The 15,039-nt window shown below is 41.0% G+C and overlaps 1 protein-coding gene across 2 annotated transcripts in view; it reads left to right on the top strand.

The window, feature by feature from the left end:
- The window catches only part of LOC122557539 (sodium- and chloride-dependent neutral and basic amino acid transporter B(0+)-like), a 51,909-nt gene that overhangs the window by 23,546 nt on the left and 13,324 nt on the right, over positions 1-15,039 (top strand). For both annotated transcript variants that reach the window (XM_087985756.1, XM_087985755.1), the window contains 4 exons: positions 3,722-3,854; positions 4,751-4,891; positions 6,491-6,719; positions 13,840-13,965. In XM_087985756.1, coding sequence (XP_087841882.1) covers positions 3,722-3,854; positions 4,751-4,891; positions 6,491-6,719; positions 13,840-13,965 — 629 coding nt within the window. The remainder of the gene's footprint in view (positions 1-3,721; positions 3,855-4,750; positions 4,892-6,490; positions 6,720-13,839; positions 13,966-15,039) is intronic.

Here is a 15,039-nt window from a genome sequence, read left to right as displayed (position 1 = left end):
TAGAACATAGGAAAGTACAGCATAGAATAGGCCCTTTGGCCCACCATGTTGTGCCAAGGTTTAATCCTAATGTAAAATAAAATAACCGAACCTACGCACCCCTCAACTCACTGCTATCCATGTATATGTCCAGCAGTTACTTAAATGTCCCTAACGACTCTGCTTCCACCACCACAACTGGCAACGCATTCCATGCTAAATGAACCTACCTCTGACGTCTCCTTTATACCTTCCTCCTAATATCTTAAAACTATGACCCCTTGTGCTAGTCAATCTTGCCCTGGGGAAATCTCTCTGGCTGTTGACTCTATCCATGCCTCTCATGAGGGATGTGGCCTCCTCTATATTGGGGAGACAGGCCACCTACTTGCGGAACGATTCAGAGAACACCTCTGGGACACCTGGACCAACCAACCCAACCATCCCGTGGCTCAACACTTCAACTCCCCCTCCCACTCCACCAAGGACATGCAGGTCCTTGGACTCCTGCATCGCCAGACCATAGCAACACGACGGCTGGAGGAGTGCGCCTCATCTTCCGCCTAGGAACCCTCCAACCACAAGGGATGAACTCAGATTTCTCCAGTTTCCTCATTTCCCCTCCCCCCACCTTGTCTCAGTCCCAACCCTCAAACTCAGCACCACCTTCCTAACCTGCAATCTTCTTCCTGACCTCTCCGCCCCCAACCCCACTCCGGCCTATCACCCTCACCTTATCACCCTCACCTTAACCTCCTTCCACCTATCGCATTTTCAATGCCCCTCCCCCAAGTCCCTCCTCCTTACCTTTTATCTTAGCCTGCTTGGCACACCTTCCTCATTCCTGAAATGTCGATTCTCCTGCTCCTTGGATGCTGCCTGACGTGCTGCGCTTTTCCAGCAACACATTTTCAGCTCTGATCTCCAGAATCTGCAGTCCTCACTTTCTCCATGCCTCTCATTACCTTGTATACCTCAATCAGGTCACCTCTCTTCCTCCTAATCTCCAGCGAGAAAAATCTGAGCTTAGTCAACCTCTCTTTGTAAGACAAGCCCTCCAGTCCAAGCAGCATCTTGGTAAACCTTCTTTGCACCCTTTCCAAATCCTCTGTATCTTTCCTATAATAGGGCGACCAGAACTGGACACAATATTCCAAGTGTGGTCTCACCAGGGACTTGGAGAACTGCAACAAAACCTTGCGACTCTTAAACTCGATCCCCCTGTTAATGAAAGCTAAAACACCTCATGCTTTCTTAACAACCTTATCCACTTGGGTGGCAACTTTGAGGGATCTATACACTTGAACACTAAGATCCCTCTGTTCCTCCACACTGCCAAGAATCCTGTCTTTAATCCTATATTCAGCATTCAAGTTCAACCTTCCAAAATGCATCACTTCGCATTTATCCAGATTGAACTCCATCTGCAATTTCTCAGCCCAGCTCTGCATCCTGTCTATGAGGTACTGCAACCTGCAGTAGCCCTCGATACTATCAACAGCACTTCCAACCTTTGTGTCATCTGCAAATTTACTAACCCACCCCTCAACCTCTTCATGCAAGTCATTTATAAAATTTACGAAGAGCAGAGGTCCAAGAACAGAGCCCTGTGGGATCCCACTCAACACTGACCTCCAGGTAGAATACTTTCCATCTACAATCACGCTCTGCTTTCTGTCAGCCAGCCAATTCTGAACCCAGATAACCAAATCTCCCTGTACCCCATACCTCCTAACTTTATGAATGACTCTACCATGGGGAACCTTATCAAATGCCTTGCTGAAGTCCTTATACACCATACCCATTTCTCGACCTTCATCGACCTTTTTCGTCACCTCCTCAAAGAACTCAATAAGATTTGTGAGGCATAACCTGCCCCTCACAAAGCCATGTTGGCTGCCTTTAATCACACTATGCTTTTCCAAATTGTCATAAATCCTACCCCTCAGAATTCTTTCCAAAACATTGCTGACCACAGACGTAAGACTGACTGGTCTGTAATTGCCAGGGATTTCCCTATTCAATCTGCCATGTTTTATCGCCCACTCTCTTACTCTGCCTGTATCCCTCCAATCTCTGTGTGTCATCCTCACCATTTGCCTTCCCATCTATTCTCATATCATCCATAAACTTGGCGATAGTCCATTCACTTTCCTCATCAAAGTCATTAATATATTGTAAATAATTGTGGCCCCAGCACTACAGCGCTCCATTAGTTATAGGCCATCCTGAAAATGCCCTCATTATCGCAAATCTGTCTTCTATTAGTTAGTCAATCCTCTGCCTGTGCTAATATGCTTCGTCCAACACCACAGGTTCTTATTAACGAGCCAAGTACATAGTATTGAATGTGTTTTCAAACTCCTCCTCCACAAATGGTGGGATTGTCCTGGGAGAAAGTGAGGACTGCAGATGCTGGAGATCAGAGCCGAAAAATGTGTTGCTGGAAAAGCCCAGCAGGTCAGGCAGCATCCAAGGAGCAGGAGAATCGACGTTTCGGGCATAAGTCCTTCTTCAGGAATGTCCTGTAAGGAATTTTGTGTGTCTGAATGAGATAATCTTTCATTCTTCTAAACTCTAGATCCTAAAACTACCTCTCCGTTTTAGGAGCAACCTTTTTACACAGCTAGCATTTGCCAAGATTTCTGCAAATCTGCCTCAAACTGAAAATAAACATCATTTTTCCCCAAACCCAAAAGAATTCAGAATCTTCAATCTGAGAGACAAATGCACGGCTCTGTTTATTTTGTTCCCTTGTAATTATTTGAACACTCAGGATTATCCAGTAAACATAGTTCAGTTTTAGAATCTCTTCTAATATTAGACACTGTATTGTGAATTTGTATTTGCAGGCTGACTTGGTACAGTTAGAATGTTTTTGTTGGGAACAGTTGAGTGAATTACTGATACGATCCATCAGTCTTTGGGATATATAACATTGAAACATGGCATCACACCAGCACTAAAATTAATATACCACATTATTTATTTGTTCTAAGCAAAACATCTTGTTGGTTTAATATCAGCATCATGTTCGTAACAAAAATAGTAACAATGTGAAATAGTTGACTTCAACTCTTGATCAAACATTGGAGATACCTTGCCCTTTCAGAGAAACCTGAGGAGGACTGGGCACTTCCAGGCCTGCCTTAGGGCCCCTCATGTCTGGTTGCAATATACATTGAGGGATTATCTGATCAGTGGCCATTACCTGCAGGGTGCTTGAGAAGTGCCCTACTTCAACATTACATTTACATGGCCAATAAATTTACAAGGTTGCTGATCATGCCCATTTTGCAGTATATGAAAACATAGGAATCTCAACATGTGTACTGACTGGTGAAGGTAGATCTTTGGTATACAGGAGTAGAGAACCCCTGGCTGATTTCCCAACTAGAACTCTAGCTAAGGAGATTAATTTGACTGTTCCATTTCAAGTGTAAATTTGAGCACAAGATGGAGCCCATTAAGGCATGCTATGAATTTTTTCATGCAGTTGCAGATTCAAATACAGCAAACACACCCACATTCTGTTTGAATAAGATGTAGAAAGAGAAAAACATAAAGGACATCAAACTTCAGTAACCATTCTCTTATTTAAAAGTAGGACTTATTCTGTAACAACTGAATATTTTTAAAAGCCCTGTATATTACACTAAATACTCAGATGCATTGAGTACATAGTATCTATGTGTAATAAAAAGTACCCTTATGAAAAATATTTTCTCTTTTTTTAACTCAGTAAAGCAGTTTTACACCGTACAAGTTCATTGGATGAGACTGGGGAGATAGTCTGGCATTTAGCCCTCTGTCTGCTTCTAGCCTGGCTGATGGTTGGGGCAGCATTTTTGAAAGGAATCAAATCTTCAGGAAAGGTAAATGACTGGTGTTGAAGACAGTTACAACTACTGACAAAATACAGAGTCCCTGTAAGAATAGAGAATTTATTGATTGTTGTGAAGTGAATAGTTTATATCCTAGGTGATGTTAACAGTTCCTGCAAGGTATAGAGAACAGAAAATGAACTAGTGTGCAGTAATCCTTTGTAGCTTCCACAGAGTATGGCTACCCTTTGAGGGGAGACAGCCTTGAAGAGGAGCAGATATGACACCTCATGCTGCTCAATCACCTGCCAAGTGTTCAGCCACAAACTGTGTGGGTCCTGCTCTGAACAACACAACAATCAGAGAAATGACGAGGCTGAAATATGTGTGAAAAACTGCTTACTTAATAAGAACCGTCACAAATTGTAATATCCACAACTGAAATTGAACATAACTAATTTCTAGCCCCAGCAATGCCCCCAAATTCCTAAAATGTGTCCCTCATTCTAAGGGTTTCAGTCACTGACACAGGGACTCTGGGGGAAATTCCAATTGCTGCAGAAGGCTGGGCAGGACTGGGGGAAGGGACTGAGCAGATTAGGGTCAGGGTTTTATTTACCATTTGTCTGGACTATTAGAATAGTAAAGAATCATGAAATATGAAGTGTTGAATATATTCATGAAGTTCTCATCAATTCTCCTGAATACATCTGTCATTTCTCTGAATGTGATTAATTATAAAACTAAAAATAATATTGTAGAATTTAAACTTGTTTCCAACATGTAGCTCAGTGTTAAATATCCCCATCATGTAGCTATTACTTCACCAACTGTCTTCTGATTCACTCTCTGTTTATATTCCTATCAGTTTACAATCAGTTGGATCCAATAAAGTAAATGTTGTACCACTAATACAGAAAAATCTCCCAATTTATTCTCATTCTCAGGTTGTTTATTTCACTGCAATTATCCCGTATGTGGTTCTGACCATACTCCTGATCCGAGGGGTTACCCTGGAGGGAGCCTCTAAAGGAATTGAATTCTACATCGGAAGCCAGTCAGACTTCTCCAAACTGGCTGATGCTCAGGTAAGCTCAACAACAGAATCAATTGAATTTCAAAAATCGCGTTTTTTTATTTAACTGTTTCTTCTTTTATTTTGTCTGATTGAGGTATTAAAATTTAGAATTGAAATGTTCCTTTCAGTCTTTTGTTTGTATTTGGGAAGATCATTTTGCACATGTTGCGAAAAGCTAGCTGAGACTTGGTGATGAATTCTAATGAGTTAGTTTATGGTTGTAATCATCTTGGTATGAGCAGGAGGGAATCAATGCTAAGGGCGAGGATGATGAGATTGGATACAACTGGATGAGATGGGCAGTGGAATGCAAAGGATTGTTTATTCTCAGTGCCTCTTTCTTTCTGAAATCTTGCATTGATTCAGTAGTCAGATTTTCAGTTACAATCACTTATGAGACTATGTCATTAATATTTGTTCAATATACATTGGTGGGAAATGGGCATTGCTGCCTGGCCAGCTTTCATTGCCCATCTCTACTTGTCCTTGAGAAGGGCAAAGCTGTGGTAGTCCATTTGACATCTCCTGACCTGTTTAATGTCAATGATATTTGGAGTTTATCAAGAAGTGGGAGATGGCATTGTCACAATATCATCTGTACCTGAGATGTGACTACAGAGAGAAAGCAAATGAGCATCTGCTGAACCAAGTAAATTGTTTGATTGCAAAATTAACAGCACATGAACTGCGAGAGTGAAGGAAATATAACTCTCAATGAGTGAACTCAGAATAGTTCAGAAATAAAATGCAGAATTTTATTCCCTTCCAAATGACATTACCCTTCATCTCATGAGAGAAGGCGAAATCAAAATCCTGTTGAATTCCTATCGGGCTTCCAGGAAGGGGGATTCATCTCAAGGCATCAACACTTATTTGAAGGACTCTACTTCGTGTAGGTGGGAGGACTGGGGGGAGCTGCTGAGAGCTAAGATCCTGCCTTTCAGTTGATCTTCTCCCCCTTCCACCTCCCCCACCAACCCTCCTTCCACATCAACAATAATAATGTGACTCTACACATGTAATAGGTAATTTCACACTGAGCCGAGTTTGTAAATGTCAGGATATACCATTTTTATAACAGCAGAGTGGTGCATATCAGAGATATTTCTCTGAACCTCTGAGTGCAGTCAGAAATTGCTGTGGAATTTACAGAGAAATAACAGGGAACATCTGGAGCCTCACCATTTTAGTATAAATTGGTTCGTTACAAACGTGCACTCAGTTTGACATTCATACCTATTTTAAATCTGATTTAAATCATTTTTGTGATCCAAATTAACCCTAATGTATGCAGTTTACATTTTGCTTAACAGACTGCAGTGCAGAAAATAGCAATGTCTTTGCAGAAGATCAGATTTTTGATCTAGTGGGGTTTTATTTCTGCTATGAGTGAATTTTGGAGGGAAAATCTTGAAGTTGGCAGCAAGTAGTCAAAGGAAGATCAAATGATGGCCCTACTATTAAGTGGAGATGGTGTTGATCAGAGCTAGTTTAATTCAGTCAGATCACATTGAGCCGCTGGACTAACTCACTCTATGCTTCTTGTGGTCAATGTAGTTTTTCAGTTGAATGAGTTCCGCGCTGATGAATTCTCCCTTCTATTTACCAGGTCTGGAAAGATGCTGCAACACAAATTTTCTACTCGACATCAGTGGGTTGGGGCAGTTTAATCACATTGTCATCCTACAACAAATTCCACAACAACTGTTACCAAGATACCATCGTTGTCTGTGTTGTTAATTGTGCTACGAGTGTGTTTGCGGGATTTATCATCTTCTCCACTCTTGGACACATGGCTCATGTGCAAAACAAGCCCATTTCAGAGGTTGCACAGTCAGGTAAATACAGAGTTAACCATACTGTTCTGCTGCAGAATGGCACATATGTCTCATTTGTTAGACATCGATGGGGTACAATAGGACATCTGGGCCTGAGTGTAATTTGCCCAAAAGAGCATTGAGTCAATAGGATTAATGGAATGAGAAAGGAACAGAAAAATAATTGAGAATGATGGTAACAGGGCAATAGGCAAACATAAGATAGGTGCTCAGAGAATTCAGTAACAGAAAGATCAACTTTTCCTGCATTATTGGAATTGGTGCATGATAAAGTTCTCATGGAATGATTGTGTTTATTAGTGGCTTGTATTTCCGGATTTGTTTATAAGGACACTTTGATGTTAAATAAAAGATGGGTTGATAGCTAAGGAGTGGTACAATAATTATTGCATGGCAGTGATTAGATTACAGGACAACCTGGGGACAACTCCCCCATACCAACCACCACCTTTCTCCTCCTCCTGCTCATTCTCTCAGGGTGACTCTGCCATCCTGGAAGCAGGTTTTGAGAGATTTAACAAACCTCTAGTGATTTTGAGATGTAATCCATTTGAACTTGATTTGACACCTTCAGGAAGCCAGTGATTTGATCCACCATGTTCCTGTTGGTAGCAAGTGTTCCATTGTACACCAACTTGAGTGGCAAGGAAGAACCACCAGCAAGAGCAGGTCTGGATATTCCAGCTGTTCTGAACTCCTTGTCACTGCCCCCTTGTTTGACTGAGGCTGGAGGAGTGCATTATCTCCCACTCATCCGCTACTCCATTGATAACAGCATGCATGTAAATGTTTTACCCAGTAACCACCATGGGCAATGATATAACTTAGCTAGAATGGGTTTAAACTCAGAAGATCCATCAACCAGGTTTCTTTGGGGATCCAAGATGGCGGCGACCCAGCATGTCTGAGTCTACAGTGCTCCTCCCAAGACTTGGGCAAAGTGGGTTGCCCACCCCCACCACACTCACCAAATCATTTCAAATAGTTTTTACTTAATGTAATTAGTTGTTTAGTATTGAATTTAAACAATTTAATCTCCAGTAAAAATGACTAAAGGGAAGGGAGCCCGAAGCTCTCAGCAAGCAGGAACCCCTCCCCCACCCTCTCCAGCTGCAGCAGAGGCGTTCGCAGCCTCCCCGGGGGACTGACCTACGGTGGCGAGCCTCATGGAAATAATCTCCAAACTCGATGCGAAGATTGACGCTTTTATTGAAGAATCCCGAAGCCGATGGGACTCACTTTCGGTTGCGCTGCAAAAGCACGACAAGACATCAAAGAAATCGAGTTCTGAGACGGAGGGGGGGGAGCTAAAAGTCCGCGACCTCTGAAACTACAGCACAATCGGCCATGGATCGGGTCCGGACCCTCGAACAGTGAGTCCGAACCTTAGAGAATCACATTGACAACCTCGAGAATTGAGGTCGTCGAAAAAATATTCATTTGCTGGGCCTTCCCGAATAGGAAGGCCAGCTTATAACGTTCCTTGAACAGTGGCTTCCACAGCTTTTAAATCAGGAGGCTGGATCAGGGCAGGTAAGGGTGGAATGGGCCTACCGGGGTGCAATACGCGGGCCCGGCTCAAACCAGCGTCCCCGCCCGGTCCTGTTCTGGCTGCAGAGCTACAAGGAGAGGCAGATACTCTTAGAAGCCTCCAGAAATCTTGGAAAAGATCCCCTAGCCATGATCTATAAAGGATTCAAGATCATGTTATTCCAGGACTTTTCCCCAGCTCTGGTCCGAAAGAGGAAGGTGTTTGATGAGGCGAAGAAGTGTTTAAGGGACTTAAATATTCAGTACTCCTTGTGCTACCCAGCGACGCTACGCTTTAATCATGAAGGGTCCGTGTACAACTTCGGATCGCCAGAAAAGGCCAAGGAATTTTTGGACTCTCTTAGATAAATTGTAAGAGATAATTGATGTTGGTTTGCTTTCCCCCCACTCTGGTTTACATCCCCTCCTCCCTTTCTTTTAATATATTAATCCCTTTCTTTTACCTTACTGTTTAATATTATCTTGGGGGGTGGGGAGAGGGATTTATTTGTTTGTTCTCTACTTAACGGTCTTCTCCACCCCCTTGTTTTTTTTATTCTATATATATTTAGGCCAGGGGGTCTAGTTAATGTTGGTGGGGGGAGGTGGTTTATCTTATCCTATTTTACCTCTGTCTTTGAAGCGGGGTTGTTTTCCCTTGTTATTTTGTATTATTATATTTAATTATTACTTTTTGAGGTTGTAATTTTATAGTTATATATGTTTATACATGGCATTAACATTACCAAATATATCCGGGTGTTGGTGTGGGTGGGCGGGTGGGGGTGGGGTGGGGGTAGGGTGCTCACTGTTAACTCTAGCTCTGTAGTATATTTGAATTTTCTTCATCCTATTGAGGAGCGCCTGGGTCAAGGGTGGGGCACTGGTTGGGAGGGGATACAATGGACTTTTGGAAAGGAAGTGGTACCCCCTGGGAACAAGGGGGAAAATCTCCATTTAAATACTTTTTTTTTATTTAGAAATAGTTTTTTATTATACTGTTGTGAGTGTATTAGAGAGCCTTTATTTTTGTGAAATTTATATGCTGTATGCTCGGGATGTTCTGGATAGGGTTTCCCCTCCTGAGAGGTCTCGGATTTGCCCGGACGATTATGGTTGATCAGTCGGTTAAGTGGTGCACCTGGAATGTCAAGGGGAGTAATTCACCAGTCAAAAGGAAGAAAATATTATCAAACCTCAAGAAAGAAAGGGTTGATATAGCTCTCCTACAGGAGACACACTTATTGGATAAAGAACACTTGAAATTACGACAGGGTGGATTTGATCAGGCCTTTTTTTCTTCTTTTAGCTCAAAACGCAGGGAGTTGTTATTCTTATTCAAAGAATTTCCCTTTCAAAATCCTAAATCAGATAAAAGACGAATCTGGACGATATATTCTGATTAAAGCCCTTATAAATGGAGAGAAATATGGGATTTTAAATTTGTATTGCCCCCCGGCACATCCTTTTAAATTTATAACGGAAGCCTTCTCAAAATTGATGGCTCTCGGTGCTCGTCATACAATTATAGGGAGAGATTTTAATTGTATTATGGATCCGGAAATAGATAGGATTCCCAAGAGTACTGCAGGAGTATCTCTCAGATCTAGACAATTGGAGGATTTAAACAAAGAATTAGGACTAGTAAATGTACGGAGATGTCTTCATCCACAGGGCAGAGATTTTTCTTTTTACTCCAATCCACATAAATGCCAGACCAGAATCGATATGTTTTTGCCCCCTCAATTTTTTTACATTCCATATCATCCTATAAAATAGGCAGTATAGCAATTTCCGATCACGCTGCTGTATATATGGAAATCAAGGTGAGGAACAATGAGACATACCCCCGGCATTGGCGTATGGACCCCTTCCTGATGAAAGATAGTAAATTTGGAAAGTACTTCTCTCAAGAATTTAAAACTTTTTTAGAAATTAATTTAGGTACGGCTAACAACCCATCAATGATGTGGGAGACCATCAAAGTTTACGCGCGAGGATTGATCATCTCATACTCAGCGACCCAGAAAAAATTAAAGTGAGAACAACAGCATCTGCTTGAAGCTCGCTTAAAAGTGGCTGAAACAGCATACGTTGACAGACCTTCTATTATCAAATTGCAAAGGATTACGGCCCTTAGGACATCTCTAAACACCACGCTTACCCAAATGGCTAAGAGGGAAATATTATTTGCAAAACAAAGGTTATACGAATTTGGCGATAAACCTGGTAGATACTTAGCATTTCTTGCAAAGAAAAAGAAGGCCCCTCAAACTATCACGTCTATCAAGGAAAATACCGGTATTTTGACTCATGATCATTAAGGGATTAAAGCAATCTTTAGAAAATTTTATTCTGATTTATATAAATCACAGGATTGTGAAGACAGGACTAGGAGGATGCAATCATTTTTTAAAAACCTGACCTTTCCGGACCTAACTCAGGAAAAGGTATCGGTCTTGAATGTTCCCCTAACAATCCAAGAAATACTTGACACAATCAGGCAACTTCAGAGCGGTAAGGCACCTAGCCCAGGTGGCTTTCAAGCTGAATTCTATAAAGAATTTACAGGAATATTGGCTGGTCCACTTATGGACATGTATAACTACTCATGCAGTCAGGGCTGTCTCCCACCTTTGCTGAAAGAGGCAAATATTTCTCTTATCCTGAAAAAAGGAAAGGACCCAGAAGATTGCGCCTCATACAGACCAATATCCTTGCTAAATGTAGATTTTAAAATCCTTTCTAAAATGTTAGCATTGAGGCTAGAAAGGGTATTGCCACATATCATAAAGGAGGATCGGACGGGGTTTATTAAGGGCCGTAGATCATCCAATAATGTTAGAAGGGTTTTGAATGTGATTCAAGCCTGCCATCAGGGAAAGATACCAGGAGTAGTAGCCTCATTAGACGCGGAAAAGGCATTTGACAGAGTTGAATGGTCATATTTGTTTTACACATTGGAAAGGTTTGGTGTTGGAAAGGTGTTTACCAAATGGGTCTCAACACTGTATAGTGATCCCAAAGCAGTTGTGATTACCAATGGATTAGGCTCGGATAGCTTCAGTATGGATAGGGGCTGCCGTTAGGGATGCCCTTTCTCACCATTGCTATTTACGCTAATAATTGAGCCATTAGCAGAAACTATATGGGCTGACCCTAATATAACAGCTCCGAGGATTGGTACAGGTAAACATAAAATTACCCTTCTATTCCTCAGTAATCCTTTGATGTCCATGCCTCGCTTAATCCAAGTTATTAATACATTTAGTGTATTTTCAGGCTATAAAATTAATTTCTCAAAATCGGAGGCTATGCCAATGGGTGGCCTTGCTAGTATACCCCACTTATTGGACGGATCCCACTTTCCCTTTCGGTGGTCCCTGGAGGGTTTTTTATATTTAGGCATTTTTATAACCCCAGTATTTGGTCAGTTATACAAGGCTAACTTTGTGCATTTACTGGAAAGGATAAGGCAGGACCTCCAGCGATGGGGAGGCCTTCCAATTTCCTGGCTAGGTAGAATAGCATTAATTAAAATGAATGTCCTGCCCCGTCTCCTATACCCTATGAGAATGCTTCCGGTGATGCTGCCGAGGCTGGCACTACGTAAATTATATGGCTGGTTAGGTTCCTTTATCTGGAATCATAGACGGCCCCTCATTAAGCTGAAGAAGCTACAGCATCCACAGGCAAGAGGAGGATTGGATTTCCCAGATTTTAGGAAATATCAGTTAAGTTCCCGATTAAGTTACATTGCTGATTGGGTCTTGTCTGACCCGCAAACAATCTGGCTGGACATCGAGGCTTCTCAAGTAAAATGCCCACTTATTAACCTTTTATTTTCAGACAAGAGGAAAATCATTTTGGATCACTGTAAAATCCCTATAATACTAAACACAATTAAAGCTTGGAATATAATGCGGCAAAATGAGGGCAACTCACATAAAACATCCCCCTATGCTCCGATAGTGGGAGCATGGGGATTTCAACCAGGATTTACAGATGCCACTTTCAAACTCTGGAGATCCAGGGGTAGTTCTTGTTTAGGGGATCTATTTAAAGAAGGGGTCCTGATGTCTTTTGAACAGCTGCGTCAGAAATTCGGATTACCAAATGGAGACCTCTTTCGATACTTCCAAATTCGAGATTACATACAGAAAAAGACTACGTTATTAGATAGTCTTTATAAATCAGATAGAGAATGTAGAGTGCTATGGCCAATGGGGGTATCTTCCGTCAGTACTATTTATCATTTACTACATGATGAAGTATCGGGAGATATGGACAATCTGCTTAAAACATGGGATCAGGATTTGGGACTAGAAATCTCTACAGAAACGTGGAATGACATTTGGGAAAACGCCAGAAGAATCACCATCTGCAACAGAACTCAAGCTATTCAATTGAAGATACTTCATAGGGCCCATACAGCACCGGATCGATTGGCAAAATTTAAGGTAGGAGCATCTCCAATGTGTCACAAATGTAAAATAGAGGTGGGCACTCTTGTACATTGCCTATGGACCTGTCATAAGATCCAAAGATATTGGACTAAAGTAGCAAGTGCTCTGACAGAAATCTTAGGAATGGAAATTAGAGTGGACCCTGTATCTCTCCTTTTGGGCTTTTCGAACTTGGATATGCACGGGAAGAGATTATTTTCTATTCTCTCTTTCTGTGCAAGGAAAAATATTTTGGTAAACTGGGTGGCTGAGGGCCCCCCTGGACTTTCAAATTGGCACAGATCAGTTATGGAATGTATTCCCCTTACAAATATGGTGCACCAAAAGACCGAATTATTCCATAAAATATGGCAGCCCTTCTTGAATTATATAAATACAGATATTTCGGCCATCCTAACAAGGGCTTTTATTTAATTGAGATGGCGAACCTGGCTGGTCCGGGGCCCCTTGGGAGAGGAATCCCGCACGAATACATATGATGTTTTGTTACATATGATGTTAATACATTCCGAGCATGTATCTCACTACCCAATTTCTGTGTTATCCGTCAGGTTTTTTTTTTCTCTTATTTGAATAATGTAATTATACATTCTGGTTAGTTGTAGGTTAGATTAGTAGTTAATTGAGTTTCGATTTTTTTTCTGTCGGTATTTTTCTTTTGTTAAAGTTTGGTTATTATTTATTTAAGGTTTAATTGTATATCAATGTTTATACTAGGGTTTTTTTTTATTTTGTAAACTTGTAAAAATGTTAAATTTTCAATAAAAATATCTATAAAAAAAAACAGGTTTCTTTATAATTATTGATTCCCAATGAAAGTAGGCATTATTCAACAAATGTATCGAACTGATTTAACTTAGTTTGAGATATGAAATTACTGGACTTCGACATATCCAGTTCACAATTAAGATGTCACAATCTCACCACTCTGATTTACTGATCTCATGCCCATACATTCATCCTTATATTCAGGGTGTGCCACATGGTATGAAGTAATTGGAATGTCTCAGCTGAGACTTTTTGAATTTGCCTCAACATCAGTGACTATACGGAATTAAATGTAGCAGTGTGTGTTGATTGTACGCAGGATTAATATTAATATTTGTTTTGTATCCATTGTTCAGGGTTTGGTTTGGCCTTTATTGCCTACCCAGAGGCCCTTGCACAGTTGCCATGGGCAACTTTATGGTCCATTTTATTTTTCTTCATGCTGTTCACTTTGGGACTTGACACACTTTTTGCAAGTTTTGGTAAGAATGACATCTTTTAAGTTCAACAACAATGTTACTTAATTTAACCAATCTCTTTCTACTTCTATAAAAGGAACTTATTTAAACTATTATATTTGGAATCTGGGGTTGGGAATTACGGCTGATGATTTTAATGCATGAGAAAATAATGTTATTCTATAGTCAAATTCTCCACAATGTCTTAATGAAACCTCAGCTTGGTTGAATGAAGTGTGTTCCAAGTTGTAGGAAAGAAATATTCAGATCATTGTTACCTAACATCTGGAAGATTTACAGTGGTTTTCATGTTTTTTTAAAATCTGCATTCACGTTCAGTCGCTGTTCACAATTTTGTTTTTCTTTATTCATTCATGGGATGAGGTCATTGCTGGCTAGGCAGCATTTATTGCCCATCTCTAATTGCCCAGATGGCAGTTAAGAGTCAACCACATTGCAATGGGTCTGGAGCCACATCTAGGCCAGACCAAGTAAGGATGGCAGCTTCCTTCTCTAAAAGACATTAGCAAATCAGATCAGCTTTTTCAACAATCAATTCATGGTCATCATTAGATTCTTAATTCCACCAACTGCCGTGGCAGGATTTGAGCCTGGGTCCCTTGGACATAATCTCTGGATTAACAGTCCAATGGTAATACCACTAGGCCATTGCTTCCCCTTTCCTTGTTCTTTCTGTTGTATCATACAACTCATATTTCTGTTTCTGCCCAGTTTCTGCTGCCAAGTTCTAGATGTCTCAATATAATAACTATCATTTTTGATGTACATCTAGATGCCTCTCATCAGGAACGGGATTTGTTAAAATGCATTGAGCCGCAATTATGTTGTGATTCAGTTATCAGACTAATGTGGAGGCCTAGATAAATGATCTGGAGACATGAGATCAACCCTCACCTCTGTGTCAAAAAAGAACTGCAGATGCTGGAAATCAGAAACAAACAGAAATTGCAGGAAGAACTCAGCAGGTTTGGCAGCATCTGTAGAGAGGAAGCAGAGTTAATGTTTTGTGTCCAGTGACCCTTCTTCATAAAACAGCATTCTGAAGGAGGGTCACTGGATCTGAAATGCTAATTCTGC

Source organism: Chiloscyllium plagiosum, unplaced genomic scaffold (genome assembly GCF_037043375.1).
Source record: "Chiloscyllium plagiosum isolate Xiang-an unplaced genomic scaffold, Cpla_swu_hap1 HiC_scaffold_221, whole genome shotgun sequence".
NCBI classification, from domain to species: domain Eukaryota; kingdom Metazoa; phylum Chordata; class Chondrichthyes; order Orectolobiformes; family Hemiscylliidae; genus Chiloscyllium; species Chiloscyllium plagiosum.
Note: the sequence above shows the minus strand (reverse complement) of the source record. Positions and strands in the feature narration are given on the sequence as shown.